Source organism: Abramis brama (genome assembly GCF_963993115.1).
Source record: "Abramis brama genome assembly, chromosome: 2".
NCBI classification, from domain to species: domain Eukaryota; kingdom Metazoa; phylum Chordata; class Actinopteri; order Cypriniformes; family Leuciscidae; genus Abramis; species Abramis brama.
In genome coordinates, this window is record NC_139964.1 from 62721730 (window position 1) to 62743017 (window position 21288).

Here is a 21288-nt window from a genome sequence, read left to right on the forward strand (position 1 = left end):
CACGTACGGTGTTTCATATTCACGACTCACGAGCCGTAGGTTTCAGCAAATCATATACACCGGTGATTGGTGATATTTATGATAACTGATAACTTTTTATTCCATATTTCTTTACATTTTCATATATTGTGTAAACAAACTAATCCCAAAACGCCCATGATCAGCACTTGAGATCAATAACCATACCAATAATTAAACAAACACACACACATGTATTTATGTATGTTTATGTGTGTGTATAATGTATATAAAATGGGTATTTTAATTTGTAAACAAAATATAAAGGGACTACACGTATTTCAATTTAATGTACAATACAGAGAATATTTCATGCACAGAATAATGGATTATCAGTAAGCAGAATAAACATTAATATGAACATATGCAAGTCTCTATCTTTATTGTACAATAAAACACAATTATTTAGACTTTAGCCAGTCACAACTTAATTATTGTATACAAGGCTATTTCCCTTTTTCCATGACTAAAAACACATCACAATGGCTCATTGCAACCTTGTCCCCTGAGTTTAGTCAAAATGCTATAAAGTGAGTGATCTCCTTTGTCCCTTTGATGAACTGAAGTTGTACAGTACAGCATCTATTGCACCCAAGTACCACTCCACACACACAGCATAATAAAACATGAACTTTAACCACACAAACGATCATAAAGACAGTAAAAAAAATCAGACGAATGTGCATAATGTCAGAAATTAACATTAAAATTGATTGATGAGTGTTTTTCCCTTTGCTTAAAACTTAGTCCTACATTCAAATTGAATCTTAGCTTGTATAGAAAGTCAAATATCAGCATTATTAGTATCTACTGATATACAATGGCACCAGAAAGATAACTATCCCTTTTCAAATTAAATAAAGCCTCAAAGAATATGAGCATATTTACAACAACAAGCAGTTTTCCCTCTTACAAAGAACAGCAAATCGGAAGCATCATCGAATCAATGCAACCACAGAAATTCATTTAAATAACAGAATGTACATTCATTATAATAAGGTGTCAGCAATGTATTGCCTAAAGTTATAGATATGGAGGGATTTATGCAATGCACAATAACTCTGTCAGTCTTCTCTCATTGATGGCCATATTATTTAAGATAATAAATGCACTTAGAATAAAATGAGTGGAAAGTGAATGCAAAGAAATATATATATATATATATATATATATATATATATATATATATATATATATATATATATATATATATATGTTAAAAGGACTTAAGGACTTAATATTAAGGACTTCAATATCTTATAAATAAATCCTTAAGCAAAATGGAGCACTTTTGAGAACTGGCAAAAAAACATAAGAAATGTATACTATTAAATAATTATAAATCTAATATGCCACAACAGCATTGTGCGAGCTTAAAGGGTTAGTTCACCCAAAAATGATAATTCTGTCAATTAAGAACTATCAAATTGTCCCTTATCAACTTGCTGGCCCAGAAAAGTTATTAAAGACATCGTTAATATAGTCCAAGTGACTACAGTGGCTCAGTCTTAAGTTTATCAAGCGACGAGAATACTTTTTGTGCGCAAAAAAACAAAAAAAATACGACTTTATTCCACTATTCATTTCCTTCTCTCTGGGCCTTGAGTTTTTTCACGTAGTGTTTTAGCGCAGCGCGTCTGTGTTGTAGGCTCACTATTGGCCGACGCTGGTCATGTGTGTGATGCGTGTGACGTACAACACAGACGCGCTGCGCTAAAACACTACGTGAAATAACTCGAGGCCCAGAGAGAAGGAAATTTATAGTGGAATAAAGTCGTTATTTTTGTTTTTTTTTCGCACAAAAAGTATTCTCGTCCAGCAAGTTTCAGTCCCTTAGAAGCCTATGGAGGAGTGATCCAGCTCTCAGATTTAATCAAAAATATCTTAATTTGTTTTAAAATGCACTAAAACCAGGTCCCATCACGTATCTAGTGTCCCTTGTGTCCTGTTCCTGTAGTGGATGTTTGTGGCTGTAGTTTCTCTGATTTCCTGTCTTTCGTCTCGCTGTCGGAGGCGGAGTCTAAATCCTGCACCTGCTGCTGTTTCATCCACATGTCAGAGTACAGCCCTCCCTTCGCCAACAGCTCCTCATGCCTACGACAAGCAAGAATACTGGACTTTAAACCGCATAGTTCATGCACTAGCGAGTCGGACTTTGTGTTCAGCGTAGTAGTGAATAACTCACCTTCCTCTCTCCACAATCTGCCCATCACGAAGCACAAGAATCATGTCGGCTCCAATGACAGTCGACAATCTACAATAGATGCACATCAGAGTTAAGCCCCTTTCACAGAGATTCCGGAAAATACACGGATAATGTGATTCGTTTGATCGTTTGACTTTGGTTCATTCACACTGCCAGTGATTTTCCAGAATCTGTGAGTGTGTTCACACACATCCCGTAAAGACACGTGGTTATCAAGTTATCACTACGACACTCCTCACGGCATTGGCTTTTGTTCACACAGGGCGCGTTCCGGGACTGATCCCGGCATTGTTCCGAGACTAGGTCCCCATGCCAGGAATCGATCCCGGCATCAATCCCGGGACGTGTTTGCGTTCACACAGAATGCACTCGAGCAATTTTACTGCAATTTCCCGGGTTCGACGCGCTGTGTGAAAGGGGCTATAGCGTTATACAATAAGAAATCCTGTAATGTATTAAAGACCTTAATATCATGTTTTATGAATTATGCTTTAACTGTGATAATTGACGGCAGTTGATTTGAGTAAAAACTCTCTTAACCCCTTTAAAGGCGCCGGATTATTGAAACATCACACTCTCATAAATCATTCAATCATGTGTTTACCTGTGTGCCACCACAATGGAGGTTCTGTTGGTGCAGACTTTAGCCAGCGATGCCTGGATATTTCGCTCAGTCTGTGTGTCTAGAGCAGACGTGGCCTATTGGTAGAGGATGAGAAAATTAGTCCATGATAAATAATAAATAAAAAAAATACTTGAGTACTGAACAGGAAACTGGTCCTAACCAAAAAGTTTTTGCTCTAATCACAAAAAGACTTATTATTGGTTGCTTGTTCTCGGTTTCTGTCCGGTAAAGCTGAGTAGCTTCGTCCACTGAAATTTCATTGGTTCAGAATCTTTCACTACTGTGAATTTGTTGCTTTTTTTTCTTTTTTTTGACACGCTAACGTTCAAAAATCCAATCCAAAAAGATCCAATTTGTTGAATGTATTTGAAAGAAGTCTCTTATGCTTACCAAGGCTGCAATTATTGGATCAAAAATACTGTGAAATGTTATTACAATTGAAATTACTGTTTTCTATTTCAATATATTTTAAAATGTAATTTATTCCTGCGCTCTTTAAGATCACTAAATTTGAGGCTTCTGGTCATTCCTAGGATATCTAAGTCCACTAAAGGAGGGAGGGCATTTTCATATTTAGCTCCTAAACTGTGGAATGGCCTTCCTGATATTGTTCGAGGTTCAGACTCGCTGTCCCAGTTTAAAACTAGATTAAAGACGCATTTCTTTAGCCAAGCATTCACATAATACTTACCTTTTATACTACAGTTGAATCAGGTTGAATGCATTATTGTTATGAACAGCAGCTGCGCTAATTATTTCCCATCTGCTTTTCTGTTGTTATCATTATTGCTATTGTTATTCTGTTGTTCACGCCTGTGAAGAGACGACTCGACGCCTGTGCAGAGACGACTCGACGCTGGCGATATGTTTATGCCCTAAATTAATGCATGATTAATTAACTAACTGTATTTTTCTATGTACATTTCTGAAATGCACTTTCTGTAAAGCTGCTTTGAAACAATATGTATTGTGAAAAGCGCTATACAAATAAATTTGAATTGAATTGAATTGAATTAAAGCTGAATTTTCAGCATCATTACTCCAGTCTTCAGTGTCGCATGATCTTTCAGAAATCATTCTAATATGATGATTTGCCGCTCAACAAACATTTCTGATTATTATCAATGTTGAAAGCAGTTGTGCTGCTTTATATTTCTGTGGAAACCATGATATATTTTTGTTTAGGATTCTTTGATGAATATGAAGTTTAAAAAAACCCCTGAATTTATTTGAAATAGAAATTTTAGTTTTTACTGACACATTTTGTTAAATTAATGTGTCTTTGCTGAATAACAGTATTACTGGTAATAAAACTAATAAAAATAAAAATGTTGGTAATAAAAGTAATTCTTACTAACCCCAAACTTTTGAACCTAAACTTGCTAAAACAAGTAAAAAAAAATCTCCCAACAAGAAATCATGCAAAACTGGGATAATTCCCTCATCCTAAAACAACTGTGTATGTATTCTCCCATAATGCACTGGTGACGTACCTCATCAAGGAGGATGATCTGAGGCGCTTTGAGGATGGTGCGAGCGATGGCGACTCTCTGCTTCTCTCCTCCGCTCAACTTCAGCCCCCTCTCACCCACCTGAGTGTCATAGCCTACAAATATAAAACAATTATGAATATCAACTATGAACTCAAACATGATCTAGACTCAACATGAGCCGAATGGATGGCATAAAAACTAAATGATGCTTTCCGTCCTGCACAATGACTCAAAATAATCAGAGCTCATTAATAACGGTCTGTATTTCAGACCTCCTACTTATATTCATTGCTTACAGTTTAATTCTACTTTTTCAATGGCAAAAAAGGTTCTCACCGTCCGGGAAAGTTATGATTTTGTCATGGATGTCAGCGGCAATCGCGGCCTCCTCCACCTCCTGGTCAGTAGCAGCAACTCGACCGTAACGGATGTTGTCCCGGATGTTGTCATTAAACAGGACGGTGTCCTGAGGGACGACCCCAATGTGAGCGCGCAGAGAGGACTGCTTCACCTGAGACACAACCAGACGTATGAATTAACACAGCGCACAAGTGAAAAATGTGAAACATAAGATACAAAGGACAAAATATCCCTCCACATGCTCATGTAGGAACAGGTTTGGGTGCCTTTTATATATTACAAGCCAATGGCAGGTTCACCTTTGAGATGTCTTGACCGTCTATTTTTATACACCCGCCCTGAACGTCATAAAAACGGAAAAGCAGACGGATGATGGTGCTCTTTCCTGATCCAGACTGTCCGACCTGAAAAAAAAATCAAAACAGCCATGAGTCACACACACGCGCACACCCGCAAAAGTTTGGGGTCAGTATAATTTTATTTTATTTTTTTAAGAAATTAATACTTCAGCAATGATGCTTTAAGTTGATCAAAAGTGACAGTAAAGACATTTATATTGTTATAAAGGATTTCTATTTCAAATAAATGTTGTTCTTTTGAAATTTCTATTCAAAGAATAGAAAAAAAACCATCAGTTTCCATAAAAATATGAATCAGCACAACTGTTTTCAACATTGATAATCATAAGAAATATTTCTTGAGCAGAAAATCATTATATTAGAATGATTTCTGAAGGATCATGTGACACTGAAGACTGGAGTAATGATGCTGAGAAAATGTGGATTTGTCATAACAGGAATATATTACATTATATTTCACAATATTACTGTTTTAATGTATTTTTGATGCCGTCTTGGTGAGCATAAGAGACTTTCAAAATAATTTAAAAATCTTACCGACCCCAAACTTTTTGTATAAACCAAGACAAAGCAGGAAAGGCATTAACAGCAGCAAAACTTTTAAAGGATGTATAAAACAGAGAACAGACTTACAAGTGCGACCGTCTGTCCGGGATGTACGGTGAAAGAGACGTCTTTTAGAATTTCCTTGCTGCAAAAATATCCGCATCGTATAAAATAAAATAAAATGTAAATAAATAAATTACTCTAATAATAATAATAATAGAAATATATTTAACTGAAGCTGCTTACCCTTGCGTGTAGCTGAAGAAGACATTCTCGAAATCTACTTTCCCCTGTCTGTAGTAGAGGCTTCCTGCGTTGACGTCATCCTTCACCTAAACAAAATCCCAAATAACATGTCATTAATTATTCAAAAGCTTCTCTGAACTGAATTTCAAAGAAAACAGTCCCTCCACTCACTTCCTCGTCCTCAGTGAAGAGCTTGAACATGCTTTCCATGTCGATGAAGGAGTTCTGGATCATTCTGTTCAAGGAAAGATACATGCTTACGGTTGTCTTTGTTCTTTTGAAAACGCATATAAATAGTGATCTATAAACGGACGATCTATAAAGATGAAAAAAGCTCCATACCTGTAGTATGTGCCAAACCAGTTGAGTGGCGTGTAGAGCTGGATGATGTATGTTCCAAACAGCACATAATCTCCAACCTGGAAGACCACCACGAGTTACAAGCCGTTCATGACACAAGACGATACAAAGAAAAATAACAATTAAAGCTGCAAGCAGCATTTATCTGGGTTCAAGCAGTTAAGGCCTTTAAGCACAAAAGCATCAAAAGTTATTAAGTTTTATTTAGCAAGCATGTAACCAGTGATATAATAGATGGAAAATACCATTTACAGCCAAAACAGGCAATGTACCATAGGAAATACATGGTTTTAAAGCTTTTTATCAGTTATAGCGCCACCTATTGTCCGATCTCCATACAATTTTGCATGCTTGTTAATGATGTTATGTCACATATGCTCACCGATTTTTTGTTTAGGACTTATAGGCTTTTTAGTGTATCATGCCACGCCCATTTTATAAATGACCCTATTACAGCCATCCAAATGCAAAAGTTCAACTTTTTTTGATAATTATAGATCTAGAGTCCAGAGAATTGTCCTAGACTGGTCTGGTTCCTGAAATAATATTTAAATACAATTAAAATTATATTAATAAAAATTCAAAATATTAATATTTAATTGAAGTATTTTAAATTTGTTCTTTTTTATTTAAGTTTTCTTATTTTATTTTAAAATGTATTAAAAGACATTAAAATAATATGTAAAAATAACACTTTTTTTTTGCCACTGTTAGATTAATAACTTTTTCTCAAGCCATTAAACCCACCACACTCCAATAAAATATGCTTCAGAGACAGTGAACTCTGACATTAGGCATGTAAATCCTCATGAGTAAGTCTGGAGTGGAAATTCCACATTGGCATTTCTATCACAATCTCAAACTTTAATCAAAATCTTTTAGTGCATTAGCCAAACTGTAGGCTGTTGATTATTGCAAAGCAGCAGAAAAGCTTAAGAAAGAAGCATTACAACGGAATTCAATTGATGTGTCTTACAGGTGTGCAATTTAAAATCTGATTGCTAATCCAATCAGATTTTAAAGCCAGAACTAATTTTTTTTAAAGCCAGATCTATTTTATTAATGTACATTAGCAATCAAAAGTTTGAGGTCTTATGCTCAAAAAGACTGCATTTATTTGATCTAAAGTACATGCAAATACTGTAATACTGTTTTGTAGATTAACATATTTAAAAATGTAGTTTATTCCTGTGATGCAAAGCTGAATTTTCAGCATCATTACTCCAGTCTTCAGTGTCACATGATTCTTCAGAAATCATTTTAATATGATGATTTGCTACTCAAAAATAATTTATTTTTATTAATATCAATGTTGAAAACAGTTGTTCTGCTTAATATATATATTTTTTACATATATTTATAACCATCCCACTTTTTCTCAGGCTTAACAGATAAATAGAAATATAAAAAAAACATGATTTATTTGAAATTGAAATCTTTTTTCAACATTGTATATGTCTACTATGACTTATGCATCCTTGCTGAATAAAAGTACTACTTTCTATAAAAATGTATGTTCCTTTTTTATTTGTTTCAAATCTTTTTTTTCCTGCTTTAAACCATTCAGAAGTTTCTGGCAGTGGCCTGATATGATGAGCTGTCCTGACTGTTCGTACCTGAAACTTTCCCTCGGTCACGAAGTACGCACAGAGCAAAGATCCGGTCAGAAGACCCAAACCGATGATGAGGTTTTGCGTTTGGTTTAAAAACGCCAGAGACGCGTTGGTCTTCCATTCCGATACCTGAGCAAAAATAAAATATAATTACAAAAGTGATATTTATGATTTATTCCTGTGAGCTATTAATCAATAAACTATAAAATACACGTTTTAACAAATCTGGTGTGGAGAGCAGTCAAAAAACAATCTACCTGATATTTCAAGATGGCATCCTCAAAGCGACTCGCTTCATAAAGCTCTGCATTGTAATATTTCACCTGTTGACAATATCATAATTCAATCACTCCATATTAAAATGCGCATTACGTGCATTATATTGCACAGCACAATTGTATTTTATTTTTTTACGACACATATTCAGACACCGACCTTAGACAAACAAAGAGGGAACAAAGCAAAACCATACCGTCTCAAAGTTCAATAAAGAGTCCACAGCTTTCGATTTGGCATTGTTATCTTGTATGTTCATGTCTCGTCTGTATTTAGTTCTCCATTCTGTGATGACGATGGTGAGAGCTGAAAGAGACAGTCAATCAATCAAATGCTGATCTGGTATATTTCTCTTCTTCTGTCTTTAGTAACTCCTGAGACGAGGAGAACCAAAACCGCACTCCTGCAGAATGTCGTATGGTGTTAACAGTGTGTGAATTTTCTATTTGCACAGAATACAAATTAAATTTGCTGAATTGTGCAGCACACTAAAGCACACTGTCTCCCACAATGCAATGCACTAGACTACTTGATCTTACATTTTCAGTGTGACGAATAAGCCAGAAATAATGTAATTTTAACATAACATTTACAAAGTCATAAATGTGCACCAATTGCAGAATTACAATATTTTAGTATTACTAAGTATTTATAAAATGTTTAATTAACCTTTATTTAGTTATTTAATTAGATTTTTTTGTCATTTTTTTCTATTTTTCTATTTAGCTTTAATTAATTTGTATTCAGTTTAAGTAATTTTAGTATTTCAACTTAAGTTTTTTTTTTCATTTAGTTGCCAATATATACAAAACAATTAATCTAATATAGCATAGATGTATGGATACTGCATTCTGTTTCACAAACTACACTTAGTAGGCAGTATATTTCTGTTTCAAACACATCCATTATTCTAATTAATCACCTGAAACAACTAGACAAGTTATTCGGGTATAACTTGAAATATAAGTGTAAGAAAACAAAACTCAAGAAACAAGATCTTTGGGTACAGGACAATCATTCTCTGCATGGTGTAAGTTCACCAGCGTATTTGAGACAATCATCATCTCTGAATGACTTTAAGAAACAGTTAAAAACATATTTTTTTACATAAGCACTGTGTTGTTTTATTATGTGCTTCATAAATTAAGTTGGATTAGATAATAAATACATTCAGCATGCAATTCTACTTTTAATACTCAAAGGGGCAGCTATAGTATTTAGTTTTTAGTAAAAGACTAAAAACATTATTACAATATATTGCTCAAGATCTCAAATGTCACTCAATGCAATAAATAAATCGTTTCTTTCAGTAATGCAACTGTACTTTTAATACTCAGACCAGACAAGGAGCAGATATAGTACTTTAGGTAAAATTACAAATTTCGAATGTAAATCATTTGAAATGGGGGCAACAATAAGGGAAGACAAATGTGTGTGTGTGTGTGTTCATGTATACACATTGTTAGATACTCACTGAGGTAGAGGGCCATGCAAACGAAGACTATGAGGCCAAACCAGGCATTGAAATTGGATATAAAATAGATAATGGCGATGATAATGTCAGCGATGGTGGGGAAGATGCTGAACACGATGTAGCTGTTGGAAGAAACCAAATAAAACAAAATATTTCAGGAAAATAGAGACTGGGATCACTTTTACTGTAAAAGCACACTATCTGTACACAGGACTGTATGCATCTAATACTACAAAGTTGACCTTGTTTATACATGCATCCAAATGCAAACACCTCGAGATAAGAAGGTTTGTGGTATCAGGACACAATTTTATCTAAAGCTAATGTCAAAATTTCAAATGATTTTTCAGCTGTACCTCAGCAGGCTGTTGATGGAGGAGGTTCCTCTGTCGATGCTTCTCAGGACGTCTCCGGTGCGGCGGCCCAGGTGCCAGCGCAGAGACAGAGAGTGCAGGTGAGCGAAGAGACGCACCTGCACCACACGGTTAGTGTACTGCTGCACCCGAATCCACAGGAACGAACGCATGTTACTCACAAACCCAGACGCTCCTGCAGACGGAAACAGATGAAGATGAGACTGTGGTCAGATTCAAACTGATATTTCACGTCACGCTACAAAGATATCATTAAATTGGGTGATGTTCCCTCACCAGCTCCACCGCCCTGCAGGAACTTCAGAAGCGCGTAAATACACACTGTAGTGACCAGAGTCTTCCAAGAGCTCCCATCTGTCAGCTGGTTCACTGGAAAGGAGATTAATAATGTACATATGTGACCCTGGACCACAAAACCAGTCACATGGGTCAATTTTTGGAAATTGAGCTTTATGCATCATCTGAAAGCTGAATAAATAAACTTTCCATTGATGTATGGGTTGTCAGGATAGTACAATATTTGACCGAGATTCAACTATTTGAACATCTGGGCCCGATTCTAAAGATTCTAAGAATCCTCTCAGAAAACTCTTAATTTAGCTTAAAAACTTTTACGTAGTAGTCTTAGCTTAAAGGGTAACTAAACCCTAAACCAACTTTTTTTATTTAATGATCTGTAAGAATGAGGCTTTATTAGTGCTGTTCATTGATTCGAGTAACTTTTTTGACATTAGGGTATAAAGTGTTTTAATTTTACAATATATGGTGTAAAAACGTCTGAGTGCTGCCCTCTTAAGGTTGAACGGTGGCTACTGCAGTTGAATTTTCCTATTGGATGTTGCGGTGGCAAGTGACGTAAAAGGTGGCAGGTGACGTAAGCAGGTTCCAGCTCTACCACGCCCCTGGTACGAGCTCACCACGCCCTTGGTATGAGCTAGCGCAGATTTATCTGTATTGTACAGTGGGCAGGAGGGTACGTAGGTGTAGTGTTGCTGGTTGCAACAGCACTGCTGGACTGCATAACTTTCCAGCAGACTTGGAAAATAGGCGCCAGTGTTTGCATGAACTTGGCCTGGAAGACCGTGAGTGTGAAACATGCATTTTCGCGGGATTTCTTCTCCAATGCAATCGAGGTGGAAATGGGCTTCTCCACACAGCTCGCGCTGAAAAGCGACGCAGTGACAAACGCTGCTCCTCCTGCATGGACTCGACCACCGCAGCGGCGTCTTGATGTGAGTGATCATATTTAATCACAATTTATGGTTAGGCTAAAGTTATTCCTCTGGGGTCGACAAACGCGTCGGCGCATTTTGCTGGATTTTTTCACATAGCGGCAAAATATGAATATGCCTATAGAGAGAGCGTGCGCCTTGACATCAACTCGATAAAACCAGAGAATGACGGGCTCTGATAAAACTCATCAGATGCATGTACTTTACGTCGTCTTGCGACCCTGTGAGCAAACTCCATTTTAGAGTCTGAGTGACAGCAGGTCTCAGGTGCACGCCCCCCCGCTCACGGTTCGTCCCCTCTCTCTCCGCTGGGGTCTGCCCACTTTTCTAGCATTTTTCAAATATTGACAGTGGGTGGAGTCAGGCTCTGACCAGGGGTTTAGTTACCCTTTAAGAGCAATTCGAGACCGATCTGAGAGCAACTCTGAGTAAGGAAAAGACAAAAACTTTTATCCTAGTGAGGAGGCGGGGTTGACCCAGTTGCTACGTATGACACTATCTTTTGACGACTGTGATTGGTTGGTTGACCAAGAAGGAAAAAAAGATTTATATTTCTATTCTAAGCCTCCACTTTGAAATTACATGCGTAATTTTTCCTATTTGACCGTTCACACACACACACACACATTATATATGTGTATATACATCCTTTTTTTTTATTTACCATGCTGTTAATTTCCTATAAGGTATTTGATTGGCTTAGAATTATAAAAATTGTTCCACTCTTTCCAATTACACTGATTGCTGGCGTGTCTATTTAAGTGGTGGTTTGAATGTTGGTTTTAATGTATCAAACATGGAATTTTCCCAGTTGCCAAATATCGTAATGTAGTGATTACTTTCATTTCTGGCGCTATGGCATTTCTGCGCTGTGTCGGAGATATTAGCGTGTCTCTAATAAGATCAGTCACAAACATGATCCCTGCACGATCTAATATATAGCTTCTTATTAACTCACTGTCATCCATTGTCTGCAACACATTTCTTCTCCTTCTTCGTCTTTCTGTCATTTTCTCCTCTGCTAAAGAAACTCTTAAGCCTCTTAAAAGTCCTCGTCCGTGCTCCTAACAATTTTGACCTTAAGACCTCTTTTAAGAGTTAAGATGCTTTCTGAAATACTTTTTTCTTTACTAGGATTTTTTCTTCAATTTTAAGAGTAAACGCCCACATTTCTAAGAATTTTCTTAGAATTTTGTCACTAGGAGCTACTCTTTGCATTAAGATTCTTTATGAATACGGGCCCTGGAATCTGAGGGTGCAAAAAAATCGAAACATTGAGAAAATCGCCTTTAAAGTTGTGCATTTACGTTCGCGATTGTGCTGCATTCACTCACAAAAATAAATGTTTTATATATTTACGGTAGGAAATTTACTAAATATCTTCATGGAACATAATCTTTACTTAATATCCTAATGATTTTTGGCATAAAAGAAAAATCGATAATTTTGACCCATACAATGTATTGTTGGCTTTTGCCACAAATATACCCGTGCGACTTGTGACTGGTTTTGTGATTCACATATATAAAATATATAATTCCAGAAATTTGTTGCGAAGCCTGCACTACTGTGGACAAAAAGACTAAGAAAGGGCTACTGACCCGATAATATACAATAATTTCCCTTATATTTCATAAATAATTCAATCATGACTGAACAAGACTCTTATTCTGCACCTATGTTCTTGTAGTAGATGGGCACAAACACATTGATGACGCGTTCCACGGCCAGCATCCCGAGACACAGCAGAACCAGCAGCTGAAGCACGGCACTGCCTTTAGGCCACATGTACGGCACCAACAGACGCACCTTCTGCCCAAAGTCTTTCCACGTAGACTGGTTCTCGTCAGAATTACCCAAGAGAGGCTGAGAAGATGCATTAATGAGATTCATGGTTATGACAGTAAGATGCATTTATTTATGCAGATTTGCCAACAGCAGAGTGCATCTGATGTCTTACTGCTCCGTGCTCAACATCTCGCTCGTCTTCATTGATCAGGAGCATGTACGGTCGGCGAGGCAAGCCTGGAGCTTTGAGGCCCAACAGGAACAGCAAACCTGAGCTGAAGTATCGCACCAGCCAGAACGCAAACTCCAACTGCAGTCACAATGAACAATATGCATAAAGCCATTATTATTTGCTATTGTTTGTATCTGCTACAATCATATCATACATATCTCTGATATGGTGTAAAGAGTAAAGACCATCACTATGTGTTTTGAGATTTTTGGTCGTTAGCATGCAAAGAAATTACTTCAAAGTTTTTCGATTTTATGGTTTCTTTTGCTATAAAAAAAAAAAAATAATAATAATAATAATAATAAAAAAAAAAAAAAAAAAAATAATAATAATAATAATAATAATAATAATAATAATTATATATATATATATATATATATATATATATATATATATATATATTGTGGCATGGATTTGACTGCAATTTATCCAGTGTGTCTTACTCGATTTGTCTTCTCTAATTAATAAATTACAAATAAAAACAATTGTATCTTTAGCATGGGGTGCCAAATTTAAAGCAAAGGATATACAAAAAACATATAATATTTTAAATCTAAAATATTTAAACATATATATATAATATTAAAATGTTTAAATTTAGACTTAGCTTTAAGTTTTAGGTCTATTTACATTTATAATTATATACTGTGTATTTAAGGGTTATATTTTATTTTTAAACTGATGTATTAACGGTTTAATAATAAATAAATAAAAAATAAATAATAAAAAATAAATAAATAAAAAATTATATATATACTGTAAAAGGGGCAAATAAATTAATAACAATTTTATTAAATTTAATGTAATAATAATAATATAATATAATATAATATAATATAATATAATATATATATATATATATATATATATATACACATTTGCTTTTTTTAGAGACAAATTTGAAAACTGTAATAATTTTGTAAATGCTCTTTTAGTTAAATCTGGCAAAATTGTTGGCCATTTTTATAACATGCTTTTTTTATAATATGCAATCAACTTTTGCATTCAACATTCAAAGTTTAGAGCAAGACTAGAGTAAAGACTAGAGTAAAACTGCTACCTCATGGAGCGTCACACAAACTGTTATCTGATTGGTCAAACCTAAACGGTTGGGGCGTGGCCAGAGGCCAAAAAAGGAACGCAGCCAGACCTGACCATGACTCAACAATATTGTCACTGCCTACTGTTTAAAAGCACAAAATGACTCAACAATACTGTTATTAATGACCATCCAAACTTTACAGAATTGCAGAGTCATTCAAAGAATTGCAGAGTCACTCAATATGTATTGTAAATAAAAAATCCTTTCACAAAATTACCATAATGCCGAGTCATGGTGTGTGAGCAGCATTCCTACATCTGCCACCCCTTTCAAATACTTTCACTTTTGGCAGGACAATGGCATCAGTGCCAAAGGATATGTTACAGACATGCATGATAATACAATATAAAACACTAAAAACTACTACAATCTGGTGCTTAATTTGATGCAACTCGATATGAATTGTGTTTATGAGAGGTTTGCCATTACCTTTCACCTAGTGGTAGATAAACAGGTTTTAAAAAAAAGCCCAATTATTTATATTACTACAACAATTTAGCATATGCAAATCATCTTTATCAACAGATTTATTATTAGACAACAGTTTATTTTTAAACTTATTTATTGTTTAATAATGCATACTTATTTGGTGATGTATTCCTAACAAATCACACACATACCTGTTGATCGGACGTCTCCAGAGTCCACCACCACTGAGGGCTCATCCACGACACAAACGCCAGGTTTTCAGCCGCAAAAGCTATGGCCCAGTACAACAACAGTACCGAACTGTGTCCTCTGGTCCTGTCCCGCACCAGAACCCTCCTTCTCTCCAGACGCAGCAGAGCCACGGCCCAAAGCCAGCCCATCATGGAGAGACAGCCGTACAGGACCACGTATCCCGGCAGCTCTCCGCTGCGAGCGATCCGAAACACCATCCAGCCCAGAGCCTGCAGGACGAGCAGCACCGACAGGCCCACTTGGAGCCGGTAGAGTCGAGAGCGAGGGATGAACTTGGGCTCCATGTCTGTGCCGTAGCGGCTGTACCAAACACACAGAAACGTGCCGAAGAGGAAGAAGAGGGTGAGGAGGACGGACGGCACCAGGGTGAAGTAGAAGCAGAGAGTCAGACCGCCGTCCACCCACACCTGCTGCATGGAGACTCCAGCTTCACAGAAACTCTTCATCTCCACCATGATGAAGATGATGATGATGGAGCCACACAAAGAATATCTGGAAAAAATTATATGGTGAGGAACAAAATAAACTTGTGTTTCCCACAACAAAAACATACTGTGGCAGGACCATAATACAGGGACAGTATCATAAACTTGTGTACAAAAATTTTAATTAATAAAAACTATACAGACATATATATATATATATATATATATATATATATATATATATATATATATACATATATATATACATATATACATATATACACATATATATATATATATATATATATATATATATAAATATAAAAATATAAAACTTTAATATAAAATTACTAAAACTTTATAAAAATAAAAATTATAATAGTATCTCAACAATACTAAAATAACTGCATGGTACAGTGATAGTTTCAAGTCCAGACACTGCTACTATGATATAGTCATATACCATGGTTTTTATATGGTACCCCAAGGTACTTTTAAATAATACCAAAGTAATACCATACATGTACAAAAACATCAACGATAATAAAACTTGATTTTTAAAATGACATTATTATTTCTTATACATACTGATATTAAATGTTCTCATTTTACTAAAGATAATAAATAATACGTATTTAAAAAGCAAAGTTTATTGTTGAGGATGTTCACGAGCCTGTCATTATAATAATACCTTAGATTATAATGCATTATATTATAATATAATACCATTGTTTTGTTGTTGTGACCAACTTACTAATACACTAACGTTACCATGATAAAACATGCATGCATAATACATGCTACTGTACCATGTACAAAGAACATGACAGCTCCACTTCTTTGTAATTGTTATTTATAACCACATATACCAAAGTACCTATGCAAAGTAACATAGTATTACCGTGTGAAACCAAGTCCACGGGAACAGTGAGAATATCAACTAACCTGTTTCCAATGTCAGTGGGATCCTGCTAGTCTTTGGTGTGCGTCCTTGAATAACTAGCTACCCCCTCAGATGGATTATGATGATGTTAGCGCTCCTAAAACATGTCATGGTATGTTGTCGCTGTATATGACCTTACACTACAGTCAGAAACTCACGCAGTTCCACTCCTGCATCCATTACACAATAAATAACACCGGGGCAAACAAACGCCTCGTGGTCCTAGCGCCCTCATTACGCGGTCACGTGGTACACGTGACTTTTCTCAGCGCAAATAAGAATGGTCCAATCAAAGTCCCTCGTTGATTTTTTCATAATGCCGTTTATTGTAAATTAATAAACTGTGGGATTTATCAATTTAAAACACCATGTTCTTTCTTATGTCTACAAAAAGTCAAAAGACATCCTAAGATTTGAATGGGATTCAAAGGTACCCCATATGTTTCGGTTTCCAATCTGATAGATACTGTTGCGTCTTTGCAATTCTCTGTTGTATTGAGAGAGAGAGAGAGAGAGAGAGAGAGAGAGAGAGAGAGAGAGAGAGAGAGAGAGAGAGAGAGAATTTTTTTTTTCAACGGTTCTGACCAATTAATTTATATGACTTTTGCATCATAATAATAAAATAGTTGAATAGATAATTTATTCAATAATTCAATCAATAATAAGACCCCATGTGGTGAAAATCAAGTTGTTTATCTATGGTGTGATTTTAATATGCTTTAAGACAAACGATGTGCAAATTCATAAGTCAACATCATTAATGAGTATTTTCTTCTTAAAACAGTAGTGAAAAAAGACAGTTTCAAAAACGCGTCTTACATCTCAAACTACCTTTTCAAAGCGGGAACATGGTTTGTGTAACATTAGCAACACTTTACTAGCTGTTTGATAACTAGTCAAGCAAAAGGATATTAATTATCATTATGTGTCTGACGTTGTAGATATCGATACATAAAAAGCATTATGGTTACCATTCTGATACACTGACTTGTAGAGGACCCTGTATGAGTGAGTGGAGGCGGGGCTCATTTGTATATTTATGGTTCTGCTGCTGCATATAGCCTACTAAATGAAGCAAAGTTGTGGAGTTGCATTCAAGCTATTTAAGGTATGACGGTTTTTGTTTTGTTTTTTCACAGTAAAAAAAGTGAAAAAACAAAACATATATATATATATGTGTGTGTGTGTGGGGGGGGGGGGTGTTCATTCTTATGTCATATGTTTTTATGTCTTATTATTTTAAACATTGTGTAATTCATGTTTAAGGGTAATGCTGGTGATTTAAAATAATATCAGTTGACAGCACAGAGCGAGCGATTCTGTTAAGATTTTTCTTTTTTATACAATTTAGGTCAATTTGGTGCCCTCTGCTGGTGATTGAATTGATCCTTTATTAAAAATAAAGTCTGTCATCATTTACTCACCCTCATGTTGTTCCAACCCTGTCTTTGTTCTGCTGTACACAGAGGAAGATAGTATTTTGAAGAATGTTGGTCACCAAACTGTAGATCTTGGGCCACATTGACTTCCATAGTAGGGGAAAAATTATATGGTAGTCAATGGGGCCCGAGATATGGTTACAAACATTCTTGTACAGCAGAAGAAAGACATTTATAAAGGTTTGGAACAACTTGAGTGTGAGTAAATGATGACAGACTTTATTTTTAATAAGGATCAATTCAATCACCAGCAGAGGGCAGCATTATACAGGCTGTGTTGTGCAGCAGACACCGCCTACACCACCTCACTATAGTACCTACTATTTTTAGGTAGTATGTGAAACAGCTTGCATTATTACACACTGTCAAATTATGAGTCAAAAAAAGAAGTGTTAAAATAATGGCTGATATTACTTGCCTTGCCTTGCAACTGTCAGGTCCATCATGTTGCATTGCACGTTATTCTGACTCTGTTGCACGGTTATTTTCATCCGGATATCTCGTGCATACAGACAATTAACTTATTGAGCATAATATAGCCTCCTATACAGACTGTAAGTGCAGTGTAGTATAGCAGTAGCATATGCTTTTGCGAACACAGGCTCTGTCTTTGTGTTAAACAGGGTGTTAAAGGCCCAATGAAGTGCCTTGAATCGTGCAGCCTTATTCCATGTGCTGATGTAATTTCCACTGAAACAGAAAGACAGGGCGGGACACGTCGAACAGCTCCTCCCCTTTAAAAAAAATAGCCAATAGCATTTCAGCTCGGCCAGGGCCATTGAGCTTGACAAAGCAGTATTAGCAGTATTTATATCACAGCTCAGCCAGAGCCATTGAGCGTGACAAAGCTGTACAGTATTTGCTTCTAATCAAACTGTTTCTCCTCCTATCTCCTCCATACCGCTTTAAAATATAGAATTCTGAGTCCGATACCTTTTCTGGTCTGCGCGCTCTGTACTATCGTGTCTCTGGACTGGACCAGACTGTGTGTGCGCTGCGGCAGTTCGCGTGACGCTAATGTGAAACCAGACTTCATTCGCCCCAATGGAAAGCATATTTACACTGTCTGAATAGTTCCCTATCCCCTATACAGTGCACTATGTGACAAATATAAAATAGTAAAAGTGACTGATTTCAGCCGTAGCTTCAGCGTTTATCTGGGGGCGGGACGCTTTAGATTCTAGATTTGATTGGACAGAAAATCTGATGAGAAGCTAAAGTGCAGAGTAATGTCATCAAAATCATTAATTGGCGGAAGTGAGAGACTTTACATTTTTAATTCTTATATCTAATAAATTAGAATTTTGTCATTGTTTTGGAGCACACTAGCTTATAGATAACCATAAGGCTAACATATTCATTCTAAAAGCCCCAAAAAACTTCCATTTTGATTTCATGGACACTTTAATATTTTTTTACTCAGGCTACTCCATGTTTCTACACACACACTTAAAGGGATACTCCACTTTTTTTGGAAATAGGTTCATTTTACAACTCCGCCAGAGTTAAACAGAGTCTTACTGTTTTCGAATCCATTCAGCCGAACTCCGGGTCTGGCGGTACCACTTTTAGCATAGCTTAGCATAGATCATTGAATCGGACAGGACCATTAGCATCTCTCTCAAAAAAATGACCAAAGAGTTTCGATATTTTTCCTATTTAAAACTTGACTCTTATGACAGTAGTCCCCAGCTCGGTAACTTCCAACGTGACCGGGACTAAGTTTGTCTAACCTATTAGACCTATTTTCAGGCGCTGCGTCATACCATTACGCCTGCTGGACTCATGGTACGGCAGCAAAGTTTCTTGATTATTACGCAGGAATGAGAGTATAGTTCCTAGCCATATCAGCCTAGAAAATCTTAAATTTACATTTTCCATCGGTCTCAGTACACGATGTAACTGCAGAAGAGTCAAGTTTTAAATAGGAAAAATATCGAAACTCTTTGGTCATTTTTTTGAGAGAGATGCTAATGGTCCTGTCCGATTCAATGATCTATGCTAAGCTATGCTAAAAGTGGTACCGCCAGACCCGGAGTCCGGCTGAATGGATTCGAAAACAGTAAGACTCAACTGTTTAACTCTGGGGGAGTTGTAAAATGAGCCTATTTCCAAAAAAAGTGGAGTATCCCTTTAAAAAAAACAAAAACTTGCTACTCTGTTATTTTATTCTTGTCCGTTTCTTGAATTGTATACGTGCGTGTTTCAAGACAAATTGCACGTTCACGTCATATTTATTAAACATTTTATTTTATTCTCATTCTGTGGACTGTTTCTATGCATTGGTTCGGCACAGCTGTTTTCTAATAATCTAAAATGGTTCCGTTGGTTAACATTAGTTAACATAGACTAACAATGAAAAATAAAGCATTTGTTAATCTAATATACATCAAAAGCTTCATCAGTTAATATGTTTTAAAGGACCAACTTCCCCCGACCAGTCATAAGTCATCCTCACCTCAGAATCCAGTATTAGCCGCTGAAATGACCTCTGTGTTCATTCATTTTACAAAGACAATTACCTCATCATTTCCTGAATACACTGAAGTGAAGTCTGTGATCTGAAGACATCTTATGTGTTATTAATAGAGGAGGTCAGTGAAGCCCAGACTCAGGGCCATTACACAGGCTAAGAGGAACTTAATTGTTTCCTGAGTGTCTGGATCTTGGTCTGCAAGAGAAAGGTAATTAAATCTCCTCCTCCATTATGAACATTTCATTGTTGACGGGGGTCTTAATTAAGGGGGTTAATTATGAGCTCTGACAGGGGTCGTCTCGCTCCATGACGGAGGCCTTTGTCATCTTTATCTTGGTCAGTCTACCTTCCTCATTCAAACACAAGAAGAACAGGGTCATTTACAGTGAAAGAGTTCAATAACTGCAGTGCTTCTCATAAAAACACACTACACAAAAGAAATTATACATGGCAAATCCAGAAAGACATCATTCACAAGTTGCCAAAAAATACAGAAATATTAATGATGTCAACATTTTCCATATTTATGCATTTACATTCTTTTTTACGTATTCTATATTATAAGTACATTTATAAACCGACACAAAAAGGCTGTTTAAATGAGTTATTATACATAGAAATATGGCCATTGGAAAAAAAAATACATGGCATGTCATACATTTCATGACATGTAAAATAATTTTATTTTATTTTTACATTTTAAATACTATAGATATATTTTACACATGGACACAAAGTTCTTATACAAATTGTAAATATAGCCTATATGAATATGTATGTACTGTATGTATATGTATACACACACATATATATATACATATATATATATATATATATACACATACACACACACACACACACACATATATATATATATATATATATATATATATATATATATATATTAAAGATATATTATCTTAAAAGTAATATCTCATAACATTTTAATCCATTTAAATTGATTTTTAAAAATATATATATATATTTAGACTTTTTAATGGAAAACAGTGCAAAATAGAG

The 21288-nt window shown here is 35.8% G+C and overlaps 1 protein-coding gene across 1 annotated transcript; it reads right to left on the reverse strand.

Moving 5' to 3' along the window:
• Positions 1 to 1808: 1808 nt before the first annotated feature.
• On the reverse strand, positions 1809 to 16597 carry abcb6a (ATP binding cassette subfamily B member 6 (LAN blood group) a). Its single transcript, XM_084092099.1, has 20 exons — positions 16356 to 16597; positions 14925 to 15477; positions 13143 to 13280; positions 12859 to 13048; positions 10227 to 10319; positions 9933 to 10125; positions 9577 to 9698; positions 8299 to 8408; positions 8084 to 8149; positions 7830 to 7955; positions 6196 to 6272; positions 6025 to 6088; positions 5854 to 5939; positions 5695 to 5752; positions 5002 to 5106; positions 4679 to 4853; positions 4343 to 4455; positions 2829 to 2923; positions 2204 to 2272; positions 1809 to 2112 (listed from the first exon to the last, which is right to left on the reverse strand). The coding sequence occupies exons 2-20, from the start codon at positions 15438 to 15440 to the stop codon at positions 1947 to 1949; spliced, it is 2562 nt and encodes an 853-aa protein (XP_083948225.1). The 5' UTR covers positions 15441 to 15477; positions 16356 to 16597; the 3' UTR covers positions 1809 to 1946.
• Between the last annotated feature and the right edge of the window lie 4691 nt (positions 16598 to 21288).

Bases quoted from the DNA above. Each gene is read 5' to 3' on its own strand.
- abcb6a (XM_084092099.1), bottom strand. From the start codon at position 15,440: ATGGTGGAGATGAAGAGTTTCTGTGAAGCTGGAGTCTCCATGCAGCAG. The intron at 5,753-5,853 runs GTAAGCAGCTTC...ATATTTTTGCAG, and splicing joins TTCTTCAGCTACACGCAAGG to CAAGGAAATTCTAAAAGACG. The intron at 4,456-4,678 runs GTGAGAACCTTT...TTATATTTGTAG, and splicing joins AATCATAACTTTCCCGGACG to GCTATGACACTCAGGTGGGT.